Source organism: Lathamus discolor, chromosome Z (genome assembly GCF_037157495.1).
Source record: "Lathamus discolor isolate bLatDis1 chromosome Z, bLatDis1.hap1, whole genome shotgun sequence".
Lineage (NCBI taxonomy): Eukaryota > Metazoa > Chordata > Aves > Psittaciformes > Psittacidae > Lathamus > Lathamus discolor.
This window is the reverse complement of record NC_088909.1, coordinates 74,821,657-74,840,211: the sequence shown is the minus strand read 5'-3', so window position 1 is coordinate 74,840,211 and position 18,555 is coordinate 74,821,657. Positions and strand designations below refer to the sequence as shown.

Here is an 18,555-nt window from a genome sequence, read left to right as displayed (position 1 = left end):
CTGATTCCCTAGATCTCCCAGTTGCCTGCTGCAAGTTACCTCTATACCAAAAGGGGGTGGGAAAGTCTTCTGTCCCTAACTTCATGCCATTTGCCTGCAGTTTAGGTTTGGGGGTCCTCCCCATAGTGAATTTTAAAGAATACCGCTCCTTCCAGTGTTTCAGCCAGCCGTGAGAATCAATGCACACGGCGAGCACCACATACTGATACTTTTTTTTAACATAAATGCATAAATATGGCTTAATACAAATATGTGTGGTACATTTGACTTTGGATGGCTGCCAGATGCTCATTCAGGTCCTCTCTCTGCTGCCATAACAGGACAGGGAGAGGATAGGATGAGGTAGCTCATGGGTCATGATAAAGACAGGGAGATTATGTACCATTTACTCTCACAAACCTGGACTCTACTTGAGGAAGAGTAATTTATTGCCAATTAAAAGTAGAGTAGGATGGTAAAAAAAAAAAACTGAAAACAACTTCCCTCCACCCCTCTCTTCTTCCTAGGCTCAACTTTACTCCTTCATTCCTGACTCTTCTACCTCTTCCCTCCCCAAGCAGTGCAGGGTGTGTAGGGGATGTGGATTACCGTCAGTTCATAAACCTTCATCTCTGCTGCTCGTTCTTTTCATGTTGCTGCCCTGCTCCAGCATGGGGATCCCTCCCATGGGATATAGTCCTTCATGAACTGCCCCGACATAATTTCTTCTCACAGGTTGCAGCTGAACTGTTCCTGCCAGGAACTTGCTCCTGTTTGGCCTCTCCATGCTGCAGCTTCCTTCAGGGCACATCCACCTGCTGCAGCACGGGGTTCCCATCTGCTCCATCTTGGTCTTCTCCATGGACCGCAGGGGCATCTACTGCAGTGCCTGAAGCACCACCTCATCTCTTTCCCCACTGACCTTGGTGTCTCACAGTTTTCTTACTCTTCTGTCTCACAGCTGCACATAGCATTTTTTTACCTTTTATTAAGTATGTTTTCACAGAGCTGCCGTCAGCTCTGCAGTTTCTCTTGGCAGTGTCCCATAGTTGCTCTGTTTTGGAGCTAGCTGGAAGTAGCTATGTCTGGCACGGGTGAAGTCCTTGGTTTCTTCTCACTGAGGCTCTCACTGCAGCTTCCCCACTGCCAAAGCCTTGCCGCATAGACCCAATACGCAAACAAATGCCATGTTTCCTCTGAGAAGGTATGTTAACTCCAGGCAGTTTTATGATAAACACATTAGATTAAATTTCCAAGGGAAAAATGTCCATGTTTGACCTTAACGTGTTATATAATTTGGAGTGAGCTGATCTGTATGTTTCTTCATACAGTCCACACTGAATCAGTTTGGGTCACACAGAAGTCCAAAGTGGAAGTACTTCTGTTTCTCTAATGATTTCCAGAGTCCTACCTCTGTTTGTAATGCATTCCAGGAACAAAAATGAAAAGCTAGGGTTTACCCTCTACTGTTGCATAAGGTCTGCAAATACTCCACTGGTCACAAGAGTCTGAACGCACCGCCTGCCACATATATTAAATAAATAAAAATTATAGGTGACTTTCTGTAAGAAACTAGTTCAGCTTCACTCCTTCCTAATCTGCCCTCTTAGTCTGTATGTTTACAACGTCATACACGCAAACTCCCTTCATATTGTGGTAAGTGTTCACTTCCCCTTAAATATTTTCTTCCTTCCAATGATAGTCTTTTCTCTCCCCTCCCCCCTAGTTTTCAGTCATGCTTGGAAAAAAAAACCTTCACTTTTCTCCTTCACCTGCTTGAATTCAAATGTAGGTGATAATCAATATGGATGAAACATCAGAAAAGCCACTGCCAGCCTCAAAGCAATTATTTGTCTGTTTTTGCCAGCCCACTTGGTTGCTGTCCATATTCTTCATTCCCCAGCCTTTGAAGAGAGTGTGTTCTAGTTGCATTCTCACAGATAGTCCTATGGAAGTATGAGGAGCAAAGCACTTGAGTAGAATGGTTAGAATTTTGCATTTGGCTTCTGGTAGTCATTCACTTCCCCTTAAATAACATGTATTTGGCCTAACATCACATTTCTTTTGCATTCCTGTCTGCTGTTCAGCATGGGATAAAATCAATGTGGGAAAGAGATTCCTAGTGTCTGCCAGACACACAGTTATAAGTCTTTAGTTCTGAGCCTTAAATATCCCCTATAATATATAGTACATGAGTACCTGATCACTTGCCTTTGTGGTTTAGCTGGATTTTCTGTAATCTTGTTCACAGAAGTGAAGGTTGGGCCAGAATGTGAGGGATCCTTTGTGAATGCCTGGGATTATTTAGCATGCGAATTGCATAGGTTGCAAAGTTTCCAGCTTCAGCTCCTTGAGAGATTCCAGTTCCAGCTAATTTAGGATTTATATGTATATTTATAAGGCACATACATGTTGGCTGAATATAAAATAATCTTATAGATTTAATGGTATTGTCAATACAGAATATCTGTTGCTAACGAGGCAAGAGCTAACACCAAAATCAGGGTTGTTAGTGTGATTGTGAGTGGAGACCCTCTTTAGTCTTTTTCAGAGTTCTCTAATACATTAGAAAAAAATATAATCATTTTATATATCCATTCAAAAGCATTTCCTGCATTTGAAACCAAAACTATAAAAAGTAGCTCATTATTTTGAGGTGTTCCATTTCTGAGGTGCATTAAAGAGAGCTGCCTTTTCTGAAAATTCTATGCTTGTTCAATAACAAGTTGATGAACATGCAAACAGGAGTTTTGCATCAGAAATCTTTGCCTAACTTCTTTTTAACCTATGGTATGCAGCAGCCCACTGGGAATATATTTATTTCCAAACAATATATCAACTCAGCTTCTTTTCTTTTTGATGTTGCCTGTCCCTAGGTGTGCCTTCCTTTCGGAGAAGAGGTTCTGGATGATAAAGCACATACCTGAATCAAAACACAAGACATTGTAAGAACAAGGGAGTAGAGTCCAAAGTGTCTTCAGTTCATGCAGGAGGAACAGTATAAGCCTTCATCTGGCAACTTGCATAGTTCCTTAAATGAACTTAGGAACAGAACACTGTATCACAGAGATCCTTCAAGTTGGTCTTAAAGCCAGTGACAGAATGAAGACTTGTCTCTAATGCAGCCAAATTCAGTTCAAAATTTTCGAAAGCAGTTTTTTGAAAAGGGGTCTATTTACATGCAGGTTTTGGGGTGGCTCTTTTTTAACCCCTTTCAATAAGCAAGCTGTAGAAGTCTTCATTTAGATATAACTTCTCATACCAGCTAAAAGGAATGAGTGAGGAGGGGTTGCACAGAATGAAGGTATGATCAAACTGGAATTGATATAACAAAAGGCCATTTTTATATTTTTGTTTTGTATTTTGATGACATCAGAAATAAAAACACTTGGTGATTAGCTTTCCTGCAGTGGTATGCAGGAGATGTGGCAGAGAGTTAGTGTTTGTGAAAGAATCTTTACCGATTTGATTTTTTTTTTGTTGCCATAGGCATCCAAGTTGTGTTGAGACACAGCTTTCTGGAAGATGAGATACTTACCTATAAAGAGCACTAGCAGATACGCTTTCAGAATATATGGGAAGTAGATTGAGAAGGCAAATGGAAATAGTAGCTTGATGGAGTATGTGCCAAAGGATTCAAAATAAGGCAGTGATACACAAATTGCAAATGCTGTAAAATAACATGGTAAATATTTAATCAAAAGGAGATGGAAGATCATCAAAAAGCTTCATGTAAAAGTCAGTTACCTTTAAGGCATAGATAGCTATATTATATGCCAAAGTTACCATGCCATTTGAATGCATATGCACATTTTCTCTTTAAGTTCAATTTTGTAGGTCTGAGGGTCTAATTGCTCTTAATACTAAAATCATTAAGTATTTCCTATTCCATAACAATTCTGTCACTCCTGTGGTTGCACAGAGTATGATCTTTCAGTATGATCTCAGTGGGCACATTTCCTGTTGTAAGCATGATAAGCTGCTTCAGCAGTCATAAATCAGCATATTCTCAGTCCCATATATATAAAGTACGATCTGTGCCAGTGAAGTCAACCTCAGTGAGGGAAAACGCAGCTTTGGGACTTGCTGTCTAACATTGTCAGTCTAGAACAGGGGAATCCATGTTTCTTTTCTGGGGTTCCAGAAAAACTAATGTTCTCCCATTTTGTTAAAAGAAAAAGCAAAACAAAACAAAGACATACAAGCCCCAGAGTACCCCTATTAAAGAAGTACAGAAAAGGGAAGATAGGTGACATACACGTTGAGAGTATATAAACATTTATGTCTACTTTGGCAATAAAAAATAAAAAAGTATCGTAAGCACAAATGACAACTGAACTGATCGTATTTTATTGAAGAAAATTAAGGAAGCAAACTGTTGGTACCTTTCCAATCTCCTTACCTTTAGCCAGAACTGAAAGAGGATAGAGTGGGATGCACAGTGAGAAGTTGAGCCATGTCAGTGGTAGGTAGTATATTCCCATCCTTGCTAGCATGTTGTAAGTGTACCTGATGCAAGAGGAACAGCAGATGAGTTTAGAGGGAATGATTGTGTCTTTAAAATAAAGATATAGTATTGAACAATCCAGGGGAATTGCAGAAGAGCTTTGAGCTGCTGATCTGAGAGCATTTCAGAGCAATACTCCAACAGTTCTGTTAAGGCTCTAAATGATGGCTGGAAGTAGATCATTCATTGTTTCAGAAGGGTTTGTCTATGGTGCTAGCAGGTAGACAGAAAAACAGCCTGCTAGCTAGAAGGTTCTATCAGAAATCCGTGTGATTTTATATTGGTCCGTCAGAAAAATGGATTTCAGATAGGAATATTACAACTGAGAGGGGCACGCAGAATACAACTGCTGCTTGGGACTGAGAATATGCTGATTTATGACTGCTGAACGACTTAAAGCACTGCTGGAGAAGGCTAAACAGTAAAAGTAATCACAGGTACTTAATGTTCTGTGGTGTGGCTGCCCCTCCCTTGGACCTCAGAAGGGTTAGTAGGTGCAAAAGAAAGCAACTGCTCTCCAGTGTATTGCAGTGTTTTACTCTGCTGTTACTGTTGCTCCCTGGGAGGCCGGAATGCCTGGGACTTCATTCTACAAGGTGAACTTAGGCTAGTTAGTTTGATCTAAAACTGGTGCAGCAGCTTTCCAAACACCGGAGCAATGGAGGTCTGATCACATTTTTGGTCAGCTAAAAGGCTGTTGGCCTGTGGTCTTGCTAGAGAGATGGAAATAAGCGTTTTTAAGCCACTGTTAGCCAGGATTGTTTCTAGCAGGTGGAATCAGCATTAAACAAAACTTCCTGCCTTCCCTTCTTATTAATTCATTTGTATAATTCTGCATCATACCTGGACTGAGAGGAGTTTGATGGGCTATAATGTACCATCTACTCTCAAATTGTCCTCTGCAACCTCAGGAGTGCCTCATTTTTTTTATTACTGCTTTTGAGGCATGATCGCAACCCATTGCAAAAGGGATACAGCTCCTTCCTCTCAATACACATTTCTTTGGCTGCTTATGGTATAAGCAGGAAAGATCAGATACAGAAAACCTTGCAGAATTTGCTCTCACTGTGTAATTAGCCATAATGCACAGGGTGTTATGTGGAGGAACTTATAATACTTCAAAACTAATTGGCTAAGGGTTGGGATGAATTCCTGTATGTTTTAAGACATGACCGCCCTTTATTGATGCTAGGACATGGCAGAGATATTGTAAAATATATCAGGTAAGAATTCTAAATTCATGTGAGTTGTACCATGTATTTGGATTGGGCATTTGCGGCTGCAGACCACAGTATCTTGCTTATTAAATGGCTGGTGTTATTGCTATGATTCTGGACTGTGCACTTCAACAAAGATAGAAAATAGTGGTGCATTGGATTCAACAGAACTATTCTGACAGGACTTTACAGCCAGTCTTGTTTATGCTTTTGGCCTCTCTTCAGCTGCACAGAAAACTTTCAGTTAAGTTCTACTCTTTCAGCTTTACAAACTCAAAAAAGAAATAGGATGGAGCAATAATCCAAATAATTAATACAAGTAGTGGTTTCTTAGCACACGTAGTGCCTATACTTTGAAGTTGACTTAAAGCCTTCCTTATTAATCCTGATATTTTCCTTTTTCAGATCTCTTTTATATCCTATACTTCCTAAGCTGCATGAATCCACAGTCACCAGTCACTCTCCAAAGCAATGTATGTAAAATAGCAGAAACTACTGTTTGAGCAGAAAGAAAGAACATAAAGAAAAAAGAAATTACAGAGGTTGCCATGAGGGCTATGTCTTGTTAAAATGTTTCTTAATTCGGTATGTCTTCCCTGCTATGAGTTTACAAAATGAGGGCAGTGGAGCTTAAGTTACACTTGAGAAATGTTACTGACTTCAGATACTGATGCAAGAGCCAGTAATGTGGAATTTTCACCATACAAAATTTTTGAGATAAAAGTCCTGAATTGTATCCGTGTTCATTTTGCCTCATGTTTGGGTCCCTGCGGTGTGATACGTGCCTTACTACACCAAAATACTCAGTCTCTGCAGCAGTAACTCTTGACATTTTGTACAGCATAGTGCAAATAAGCCAGAATAGTCCCTGTCTTGGTAAGAAGTTCTGCTGCTGCCTGTGCTGTCAATCTTGGATCCAAATGAGGTGTTAAAAAGTAAATAAATAATAAATGTGTTGGATTTGGAAATTGTTTGGAAATTGCTGTTCCCTGGGCGGCAGTTGTTATTTCCTTCTAAATTTCTGTTAAAAACATCAAAGCCTTTGAGCTACACATGTTAATGCAATGGAAGCCTGTAAGTAAGACTTACATCTGTAAATCGCTCTGCCTCTCAGCTATGTGTTTTTTTTGTAAAAATCAGTAAATAGCCTTTATTTAAAATAGATAATATGCCTTTCTACCAGTTTTGGAATAATGAACTGAGCCTGCAGCACAGTGGAGGTGAGGTTCTGCTCACAAGAATGACCCATTTTTCCCTCGTGGCATTGCCATTTATTTCTTACCTGACCACGTCTAATACATTCCAAAGAAAAAATAAAACACACACGATGTATTTCCCTTGAACTTCTTCCTGACTGTTGATCACAACAAATAAAACAATTATTCTCTCTGTGATCTGAAAAGAAAAAAAGAATTTTTAATTCAGGTAGCACCTTTTGTAGCTCTCATTGAATAGCAGGGCACAGGTTGAATCCAGTTTTCTTTGCACAAATTCTTCAGGGATCACTTTGCTTCTTGGCCTGCTTTTGTTCCAGATCTTGTTGGCCTGTAGCTCAGGCAACTGGAAACTGTTGGCTGCAGCATCATAGGTCTGCTATGGTGGAGGTTTGCTTGCCAACAGGGATGACTTGGGTCTGTAGCCCAGGAAACCTGTGGATGAGCTGGCTAAGGTTATGGGAGCAAGGACTGCAGCCTACAAGCAAAGAAACTTACCTCCACATGGAAGTAAGCTTCTTTGTAGGCTGCATAGGAGGGTGTGGGATACAGAGGGCTCTTGGGTGCATAGAATGCCAGACAATGCTAATCTCACAGTCCCATCTCTGCTTGCCACAGCTTCAAGATCTGCAACCCAGTGTGTCTCTCTCATGTAAGATTTGCAGAAAGGGGAAGGAATGTCTTATTTTTCTTTCCTTCATTTTCCTGGCTAGGAGAAGTGGGTTTAAGTTTATAGTTTATGTGAATTATTGCCATAATATTAGTCATAGTATTTTTCTAGTGGTTGAACTTAACCTGACCCACAAGCTATGTCTTTACAAATCAGAAGATATAAGAGTGGATTAAACGCACAGTATCTTCAGCTTAAAAACAAAAATACTTTGGCGATATTAGAACTCAAGAAATTAAAACCAAGTTTGTCCTTCCTGGACAAGTTTTCCATGCCCTGCCCTGTAAAATAAATACATCTGTAGTGTTCAGTACTGCCGACAGTTGCTTGTGAAACTTTCCCAGAAGAGTACCAGTTCACTCTAATTTACACTCCATTTGAAAGGGCTGGAAAAGAAAACATGCATCTATTCAGTTGGGATGAACCAGTATAGCTTCATTGTTTTGGTTTGAGTTTTTGTACACTGGTGTCTCTTCCATAAGGTGCCTTAGGTTTAATGATTTTATGGGTTAAGATGTCAAGTCAGTGAAAGGTTGTGAAATGAAAACAGATTGCCAAGGTGGTTTTTATCAGCTCAGCCATTATCCTTCACTGATTTCCCCCTTCCCCTTAGTCCTACCTTAAACAGTTTTGCTACATAATTTTTACCAGTTCCTGCATGGAACATTGTGGGTAGAGATTTCTTTTATGACTTTTTTTTTTTTTTTTTTCAGACCATATCTGTCAGATAAAGCAATCATCACTTCACTATTCAGCAAAATAGCATGAGAGCAATTTTCCATCCCCCGGGATCTGGTTCCTCATCTTGAAAGGCACTGAGAGGCCACAACAGATAAAAATGGTTTTGCTGCCTCTCACCCTGCCCTGACTGTCATCTTGTGCTGCTGATCCCATTGGTCCCTAACTGAGGAACTGATTTCTAAGAAGGTCAGATGCTGAGAGGCTTCTGTGTAGACAGGCCAGGAAATGGAGAGTGAGAGGCAGTAAGTCCTGTGTTTATATGCTGATGCCGAGGAACTTAGAAAGAAACTGGGCGAACTGTAAGTGTCGATGCAGGATCTGAAACCAGATACAACCAACTTAGAAGAAGTATGGTGGGACAATCATCACAAGAGGGAAATCAAAACAAAGGGAAAAACAGTATGAACATTGAGTGGGATTGTGTGGAGAGAATATAGAAAATAGAACCTGAATTAAAATCATTTTGGTGAAGGGTGTTAAAGGAGTGCAGCGTTGGTGGTCATGGGCATTTTAGTACCAACCCTGAAATAAGACTGGGATGTGGAGAGAGAGTTCTGCAATATAGTTACTAAGAGATATTTCAGGGAGTTGTCTCACTTAGAGACCAAAGCTTCACCATGATAATGAAAATGTGTTTTCAGATGTGAGAGCTGGCAGGCAGATTTTCCAAACAGCCACTTGCTCTTCAAGAGGTGGCTGGGTGGAAAAGTGCCAGAAAGCAGCATGGGCCACGTGATCAAGAGCTGATCCCATTTCAGTGAAATAAAAGGATAAACAGTAGATCAGTAACTACCGTCCCACATTTCAAAAGGATGAGCCACAGAGTGGCTATGGAGACCCACAATTCAGCCTCATGGAGTGGCTGTGGATTTCTTTGTTGTCACAGGGCATAAGCAGATGCACAAGGGGCAGTGAGTATCACCTAGCTGGGGTTCATCATATTTCCTCCATCAAAGGGTTCGTGTTTGGGAAGTGGAGCACTCAGCCCCACTAGTTGCAAAGGATGGAAGTCTGACTATTGATTGTGTAAAGTAGGTTAAGCACCTGCAAGAGTAGGGAACTGGACCTGAAAACTGCCCGTGGTCTTGCTCTGGAGCACACCTGCAGGGCAGGACACAGACTGGCTCCTCAGGGCAATTGTTACGTCCTCAGGAGAACAGACAGTAGCATCCTACCTCTTTTGTTGCCTGCTTGCTTGCATGCTTTTATTCCCCTTCAAGACATTGTGCTCATAGCACTCACATCTTCAGGTAACCCACACAAATCCAAGGTAGATGCAGGGGTTAGGCAGAGACTGGGGACATTTTCAGCAAGTGACAAGACAGAGTGCTACTTGAAGAAGAGGAAATTCCAGTAAATGGCTGTTTACACATACATAGGTATAAGAAAAGCATATATATGAAAAAAAAAGCATAAAATCAGCCACAGTTCATTTCTTCTATGGATCATCTGTTCTTGCATGAGTAAAAATATGGCATTCTCTGCTGATACTCTCTTGCTTAAAAAAAAAAGAAAAAGAAAAAACCCACAAAACTAGAAGTCTTGTGTTTTCATGTTCATAAAAGGAAGTATGTGCTGACACCTCAGAAAGTGTAAATACAGTGGTTTCATTTTTCATTCCTTCTTGTTCTTTTGTTAAAGTCAAACTGGAATTTCCTTCCTCTCCCAGCACCCATTTATCAAAGGATACAGACAGGTCTCCAGAGTGACATAAATTTTTGTAATACAGCCTGGGCATTTCAAGCAAGTGGAACAGAGCAAATCAGCCTAACTGAAGGCAGAAGCAGGCGGCACGTTCACTTTGGTTTCTTAATAACCATGGCAGTGCAGTATTGAACCTGGTGCCTGAAACCCCTACACAACTCTCTGATTTAGTGAATGTTTAAAAAAAGTAAGAAAAGTGCTGACATGTGACACGTTCTCCTGTCCTCCTCTCATTCAAGCTGGAAATGCCCAGAGGGACATCCCTTTGCACCAGCTCTGTGACCTTTCCTTGCCTTCCCTTCCTCCAGAGCACCATCACCCAGGACTCATCTTTCTTTCTTGGTGTGACTTTTCCTTGGCCTGCCTAACCCTCCTGAGATGCATGGTGGCCTGAGGCTTGTCCTTCAATGAGGCCATACTGAATGGATTTTTCCAGAGAACGCCTCTGGAGTTTACTTTTCCACTGTCTGTAACATCTATCTCACAGTGTTTGTTGTAAATGCTACTAAATCATGATAAATAGGTTATTAGGCAGAAATACTTCATTCAGAATACTTTAATCTTGTCTCTGCTGTAATGCCTACAAAACAGCCAGCCACCACAGGGATGCTTTCACAGCTTGTTTTATTCAAGGTGTCCTTATCTCCATCCATGTGCTTCCTTGACACTGCCAGAGCCACCAGTTCTCTCACCCTAGAGATCCTGAGATGAACTTCATTGTGGATATGCATGTGTGTGCATGGCCTGAAGGATGCATCTAGGGGTATGTTTTAAGCTTAGAGTTAGAACAGGTGGGAACACAGAAGAGGGTAGCCACTATCAAATTCTTGCAGCTTTACCAGCACCCTGACTACATGCAGTAGCCTATAGGCTACAGTAAAGTAAGCATCTCTAACTGTCCTTCCCCAGTTCATTGTGGAAAATATATCTTCTTTTTTCCTAAGAGGCAGGGAGGAAAGCGTGGCAAGACACATGGGAGTACTGCTGGCACACAGGTGCTTAACCTCTACTCCCACAGTGGAAGCAGGGCAACCCAAGTGAAAACAGAGTCTATACCAAAGAGCTTGTACCTAGCTTGGGCAGCACAAGACTACTGCTAACATGAATGTAAAAGAGTTGTATTTGCAGTGAGAGAACACTTGGGAAAAGAACCATGTAAGGATCCAAATCTATCATTGTTGTGAGACAAATGTTTGGAGTCACTGTGCCATATTGCTCCCTGACCCGCCTTCTTCATGCTGCCCTGGAGAGCACTGCGGTAACTGCACTGCCAAAGAAAGGTCACAGTTTTCTTGCTCAGAAACATCCATTTCAGATCTAGTGTCTTTTGTGGCAACACAGAGCAGGTTTTGTGCAGGCTTCCCTGATCTCTGCTCCTGTTGGGCTGGGTAGCAAAGGAATGGACTACACAAGACTTGAGGAATGTGTAACCTCTGCCAGGATAAGCCTTGATTTAGTGACTATCTGTTGGTGTTAGGAGGCTGCTCTTCTCTGCAAGAGATGGTGTGAAATTTGTTACAAGGCACATTCAGTAGGATACACACACACTCCCCCCCACCTCGGCCCCCACCAATTAACGTAAAAGCATGTAGATTTAGGCAAGGAAAAATAGTTGATTCCATTTTGACAAATTTGCTACCATACTTAGTGAGCAGCATAAAGACCAGAGATCTGTATTAGTCAGTTTCTAATGGAGATTTAAAAAGAGGAACATCTTCACCCATCCAGTATGTCATTTGACAAAAATGGGCTATCCAGAAAACTAAAAACGTAACTAACTACTCCTAGTCTTCTACCTTCTGACTGCTGAGAGCAATACCAGTTTCACCATTATTCAAATACTAAGGACTGGAAAGGTTTGAAGGTAAACTCAAGTTGACAGTTTTACTTTTTCCAATGCATTAAAAATTACCAAAACCTGAGATAAAGTCCCAACAGAAAACAAAATGTGGCAAGGAAAATATCTGAGAATCATCTTGTTTTCTGATATTTTTGGCTGGTTTTCTGCCTACAGCTGAACATATGCCCTTAAGGGTAATAACCCTTAACAGCATCAGAACCTCTGGGTGTTACCGCAGTTTGCCCATACCTGGGTTTGAGAGTGTAGAGACCCTTACAGCAAGAATATGACAAATCTCTTCTTTCCCCGTTTAGCATTAGTTCTTGTTCAGTCCTTTAATTTCTCTATCTTTACCAATTACTTTCCTTTCACACTCCATGACTGCCAGCAAACCCTGATTCAGGAAGCTTGCTGTGCTGGTCGTTTTCTCAAGTGCCATCCCTTTGCTACCCCACAAAATCTTGTATTGTGCTTGTCTTCAAAATAAATACACACTTGTCAGAGAATAAATAGCATGGAAAAGAATTAGCTACTGAAACTTCGGCCACCCTCAGCCACCTAAGGCAGAAATGGGGTCTGCCCCTTTTCTGCGGGTGGCCTCTCCTCAGGTCCCTGCTGTCATGGGCTGGGCATGGGGCACTCACTGCTCAGTTTCATTTGAAAGCAGCTCTTTCCTAACCCACTTCTGAGGACTCATTTCCTGCAGTTAAGAAACCATCAGCAGACCAAGGTCCTTAAGGAAGGGTGCAGGTGGACCCCTCTGGGTAGTAAAGGCATGTACCCAGGGGCCGCCATGTCTGAAGCGTGTATGTTGTGGAAGGAGGGTCTCAAGAAACTGACATACCTGCAAAACCCTGGGGAAGAGACGGCTTTTATCAATGCCAGTGAGGATGTGTAGGATCTCCAATACAGATAACAACTGGCAAAGGCGCATCACAAGTCCTATGGAGTAAAAGGTGTCTGCCACTGAATCTACAAAGTGAAGAGGAAAATTAGAGGGTGGTTATATAGTAAAAGTCTGAACCAGCTAGGGTCTGCCTCTGCCCTATCACCACGGGAGATGACAAGAAATAAAGCTTACACAGTACCAAACATTCGGGTAACAGACTCAAGGCTTCATGGAAGGGAGGAGACAGCCCACTCTTTGTGTATGACTCTGATACAGAGGCAGGAAGCTGAGAAGAGGATCCCCTACACTTGATGCATTGGCAAACACTGTGCAGGATGTGTTGGTTTAGGGATATCAGTTTAGGATATTTCTAAATATGAGGAAGCATTGAGGAAATGTATGAGGAATGCTTCAACAATGAGGAGATGTTAAATTCCTGCCTATATCTGTACACATAGCACTTCCAAAAAGAGGCAGACCACAAAGTAGGTATTTTATGTGCCTACTCTCCATGATTATAAATCATCTTAAATTTCTAGTCTCTAGGTTTCTGGTTCTGTGCCTCAACGCCATGCAACAGAAAGAGAATTACATGTAATGTTTTTGGAGATAGTGATGTGCAATATCTACAGAGATATGCCCTCCTAGTGGCTTCAGTAAGATTAATATAAAACGACTGAACCTAGTCACATTTAGGTCTATGTCTAAGTCAACTGTTACTAGGATGCTGCTGAATATTAAAGCTCATTAGGAAAACAAGAACTTAATTTGTGATGTCGTACAAGCAGAATGTAGGTATGAGAAATTTCTTCATCCTTTTTATGGAAGAAACAATGTTTTTTCTAATTGAAATTTTAGCCCCAGTACTGGACATACACCTATCCAGAATCCTAAGTTTATCTCTAATTTGGTGTCACTGTCTGTTACTGCCTTCTGAAATGTTTAAGGAAAACAAAGAAGGAATCCTACCTTTTCCAAATGACATGAACCTGATGATCATATTTGTAAATATCCAAGAATGTCCACAGAATTGCATCAAGTCATACATGAAGAGGTAGGTGTTCATGGTAAAGCTGTGGGGGTGAAAATCGTACAGCAAACTGTATGACTTACTACAGTGTTCAAACTTTCTGACCTATAGAAATTACACCCTCTTTGGACATGTGAGTAAGTCAAAGAAAAACAGCTGAACTATAAACAGATCAGTGAAAATTGACTGTGTCTGGCCATGGCCACAAAACAGTATTCTCCCAAGTGGATCAAATGCTTCCTTTGTTGTTATACCTAGGAGATGCACAGAAAAATTTTCTTGTGTTTCCTCCAGTGACCAGGGTGATCTGTGCCTCCAGAGGAAAAACTTGAGTGAACAAAGACACTCCATTGGGTGGTGGATTCAAGCCTGAGCCCTTTGGCTTGGCTCTGTCTTGACAGTGTGACCAGACTCAATGGACTGCTTGTGGTTGCACCCACAGCAGCCCTGCTGAGGGCCTTGGACTCCCACAGGCACCAGCCCTGCGATTTCTCCATCTGGGTGATGTAAATCCTGTCCTTCCCAGAAGACATGCCTCTAGCATGCACCCAGGACAGCTTAAAGTACAATGCAAATAATTTGCGGTGTCTCCAGCAGACAGCAGTATTTATAAAAATGTAGGTGAAGAAATTGAAAAGAAAGCCACATTTCAGTCTGCTTTTGTTTGATGCATTCTGGAGGATATCTGTCTTTCCCCTTTTTAACCAAATGGCTCTACAGGTTTTCCACACAAACATGAAATTAGGGTCTTTGTCTTTCTGCACAGCTTCTGTTTTAGGCTTCATTTAATAAAGTGAATTTTCTCCTGTTTGAGAAGACTAACCTTTGCAGCCCTTCTAACCTAATTTTCATAGGTTATCTGACCTTTGGCAAAACTTCATAGGCTCCTGAGATGCTTAATTTCCATTTTTCATAAATGTCCTGTCTTCTGATTCGTTCCAGAGAGGCTTGCCTGTCCTCCAGCTATGAAAAGAACTGCCTACATTTTGGGGAAGTGAATTTGTGAATTTTGTACTAGAATTTATCTTCAGTGTTTAAGCAATTAACTTCCTGACCCAGTAAGTAACAAGAGCTCTTTAAATTGCCCCTTGATCCAGTGTATTCATATGGTATCTGGCATCAGATCTCTGCCATCAAATTTTGTCTCATTTGTATCTGTGCATTAACAAACACAGTGTTTAGAAGCATCTAAATGTGATAAATGCATACACTTCATTCCCACTATTGGACCACAACCATAAATGACAATACACACCTCTATAAACTGATTTAAATTAAACTGGTCTTCTAAATTTTTAATCTCAGTTTATCCTAGGGAGGTCATAGAAAATGCCTTTCTTCCTCTCTTCCTGTCTTGCAGGATGGCCACTATTCATACAAATACTTCCATAAGCACAGAAAGATTTGTTCACATAATTTACCTCCCAAGAGAAAGCAGTAGCCTTTGATATTATGAAAATAAGACATATGAGGACCCAGACAAATAAATGTATTCCATAAATACTCCTTTTGGGAAAAGTATGATACAACTCAATTGTACTAAATTCCAGTGAGCTCTATAAATATTGAACCCACATCCCATCTGCTTCATTACTGAACGACACTTTGTTCTCTCTTGTGGTAAGAAAAACATGGGACACTGTACATTATGAAAAGGTAAAAACTTAAGAACATACATTGTTCTGATTTAAGAAACAGCCTTATTGCTGGATGGATAGGAATTACTGTAATGGGTATGAAAGTTACAGGAACAGTTATAAAAATCTTGAGGCTTCCCAGTCAGCACCTTCACCATTCTCTTTGGACTGGTACTGCCATGTGGGCTTTGCACAGGATGCAAGCTGAGCATATAGTTTCTCTTTTCTTCTAAAATCTAGTTTGCTACATTGGCCGCTCACCCTCAGAACTTGTCTTTCAGTGGTTTGGGCTTATTTTCTTAACTCTTCCTCCACTGGCTACCCGGAAAATTGTTGTCTTTACAATTCTTAAGCTGCTTAATCTCAGCTAAACAGGGCGTAAGCAAGAAGACATTTGTAAACGCAGCTTCACCTTAATGTTTTGGCAAAATATAGCAGCTGTTGCATGTTAGAACTCATCTTCTTTAAAATGTACTGGGGACTACTGAAATGTATGCACTCTGTTGGCACCTATGAAGGGCCCCATATTCCCAGTGAACTATAGAGATGTGCTGGTGGGCAGCGTGCCAGTGTCACTTGGAGGACTGATCCTGGCCGCAGAGCTACCAGCCTGACCTATTGCCACAGGCAGAAAAAATCACATAAATGTAATTGTTGCATTTTATTACTTTTAGCATGAAGGTCCTCAGGTGGTTGCTATCACCTGAGGTAAGCACAGGGGTAGGTGCCTGCAGTGTCTGAAGGGGGTCAGGGCCACAAGCTAACGTGACAGGTAGCACAGCAGTGGCACCCAGCTGAGCACAGCCTTTGCCCTGGTTAGCTGTCTCCTGCAAGGTGCCAGGGTGAAAGCCACACTCGGGTCCCTCTCACAGGGGGTCCCAGCCAGGCCTGCATAAACCAACCACTTTCCTGTCTTCAGAGCTATTGCTGCCTCCCCATGAGCCCACAGTGGCTGGCCACACATAAGGAAGCAACGCTTGCACTGAAACCAGAGAGTAGTGCTCCTTTCTGGTTTTCCTCCTTCAGGAAAGGTCTGCTAGAAAAGCCCTTCCACTGACACAGTTTCCTTTTCAGTCACACTGGTCTGAACTTCGACCCCTTCCCACCCCAATGACAACTGCAAGCAAGAGAGCTCAAGAAGCAGAACACTACAGAGCAGCAGCACAAAACATACGTTTCTCACACAGGCATATCCCGCCCCACTTCTCTGTCCCCTTCCTTTTTGCATTGAGCAGGGTGGGTTGCATGCTCTGCAGAGGCATTACCTGCTGCGGGGGTCGCACTGCTGCTGCTGCTCCTGGTCTTTCTCCTTTTTCCTCTCTACAGCTGCAGCAGCTGTTTATTAGATCACCCCTCCTCTTTCCTCTTCCCCCACCCCACGACGTCACCGTGTGCAGCACTAAGCAGAAAAAACACTGCACTTCCCGAGAAAGGAGTTTCTGGCCCCAAATATCTCCACCCCATTTGTCCTGCCTAGCCTAGCCTAGCCTGGGCTAACCTAACCTCAATTGGTTTCTTGCTGTTGCACCAGTAAGCTGGTCTGTAAATCCCACTAACTTTGCCTCTGAACCCAGTGCAGTATTCTGAAGGATTACTGGAGAGAAGAAATGCAAAACTGCTTTTTTTTTTCTCTTCTGTCTAAATCATCAGCACTACAACAACGCTAACAACACAATCAGATGATAATGAAGGCTGGGAGCACAGCATTGAAGGAGTACTCTAAACTACTTCAGATAGATAGAGGAGAGAATTCCCCACTTCTTATCTAGAAATGTCTATTTATTCATGCCTCTGTGAAATATGGGCACTACGGGCAGAGAAAATGTATTGTAGTTTACATCTGCCCTTATGTGTCTGAGATACCTCAGCATAAATCAGATGAAGAACGTCATAACATGTTCACAAACTCCCTTCTACCACTAAGTTACTTTTCCTGCTGTCACTCATGCTGAAAGCACATCCCATCCTACAGTGGTGTTTGAAATCTGATATTATGACTGAAGAAGGCCATAATGAGCATAGGCTGTTATGTGAGTACAGAAAGTTGGGGGGGGGGGGGAAGGGCAAAAAGTGTGTTACTGGGTCTCATCCCTACTGTGAGTGGTGTTGAGCTCTTGGCAAGACCATCTCCAATCGTAGTGGCGTCCTGGAAAGGTGAGAAATGCCTCCCTTACAGGTGGATGGCTTCCTGGCAAACACGCTGTGGGATGCTTTGTTTTTCCTGGTTATACCTCCCAGATAGGACCTTCACAGAAAGCTCATGCATTAGTGCCTGGCTTTCCTGGTGGTGCAGTATCTCACTTTTACTCCTCAAGAAACATCATCATTTTCTAGGCTAAACACTATTTCCTTCTCAGGAGGAAATAGTAAATCAGTGTTAAATAAAGGGTTAAACAATTAAACAAACAGCTATTGAAAGGCTCAGCCCATAGCTCTTGCAAAACAGCTCCCACACTGCGTGCTTCTGGGAGGACAACTGGTGTGACTAATACTGGCAGGAGTTGAGCTCACAACTGTAACAAGATCCAGCAGCAGGAAGAACAGCTCTTTACAAACATCAGGCAAATACATAAAAACAACAAAAGCTCACCTAGCTCTGTGAGGTGCAAAATCCCTCTTGTGGGCAGCTGCCAAGTTACAGCTCCCATGGATGATGGGAACACCTGCAAGAGCTGGTGAGCTGGGTACCTGTTCTGACCTGTGCTGCTGTCCCCCTTATAGCACAGCCGGGCAGGAGGTGGGGGCAGCTGGGGCTGCCTTGGCTGGGCAGTGGGGACCCTGCACAAGACAGTGCCACTCTGACACAGGCATGGCTTCAGAGCAGAGCAATTTGCGCTGAGGAGGTGGTGCCCACCATGGGAGCATTTTGAAGGATTTTCTTTGCCAGCAGCTTGGCCCTGTGGACTGGATGCCCATTGCTTGCTGAAAAAGAATACGTTGCAATGACAGTGAAAGGAGTGATGTTGTCCTTTGAAAAGAATGATACTGGTGCACTCCAAGCCTGCCCGGTGGTGAAGAACAAGACACTGCAAGGGACAATAACTAGAAAATCTATTCCAAAGGTGCACTTCTGACCTGAACTATAACACTATTATAAATACCCCCATTTGAGCGGCAATGCACAGCA

At 42.1% G+C, this 18,555-nt stretch overlaps 1 protein-coding gene and 1 long non-coding RNA gene across 4 annotated transcripts; one reads left to right on the top strand and one right to left on the bottom strand.

Annotated features, from left to right (window-relative positions):
- Nucleotides 1–410: 410 nt before the first annotated feature.
- On the bottom strand, nucleotides 411–16,782 carry HACD4 (3-hydroxyacyl-CoA dehydratase 4). 3 transcript variants are annotated; one of them, XM_065663023.1, is made up of 7 exons: nucleotides 16,694–16,782; nucleotides 13,731–13,834; nucleotides 12,717–12,844; nucleotides 6,986–7,098; nucleotides 4,382–4,488; nucleotides 3,518–3,649; nucleotides 411–2,902 (listed from the first exon to the last, which is right to left on the bottom strand). In XM_065663023.1, the coding sequence occupies exons 2-7, from the start codon at nucleotides 13,825–13,827 to the stop codon at nucleotides 2,820–2,822; spliced, it is 660 nt and encodes a 219-aa protein (XP_065519095.1). In that variant the 5' UTR covers nucleotides 13,828–13,834; nucleotides 16,694–16,782; the 3' UTR covers nucleotides 411–2,819. The 3 variants fall into 3 exon arrangements, with proteins under 3 accessions (XP_065519095.1, XP_065519094.1, XP_065519097.1); XM_065663022.1 differs by lacking the exon at nucleotides 411–2,902 and having other exon boundaries at nucleotides 3,301–3,649; XM_065663025.1 differs by lacking the exons at nucleotides 411–2,902; nucleotides 13,731–13,834 and having other exon boundaries at nucleotides 3,301–3,649; nucleotides 16,694–16,757.
- LOC136005489 (uncharacterized) lies at nucleotides 2,716–6,671 on the top strand. The gene is made up of 2 exons (XR_010608790.1): nucleotides 2,716–2,924; nucleotides 6,109–6,671. It is a non-coding gene; the product is annotated as an uncharacterized LOC136005489 (long non-coding RNA).
- Nucleotides 16,783–18,555: the final 1,773 nt, after the last annotated feature.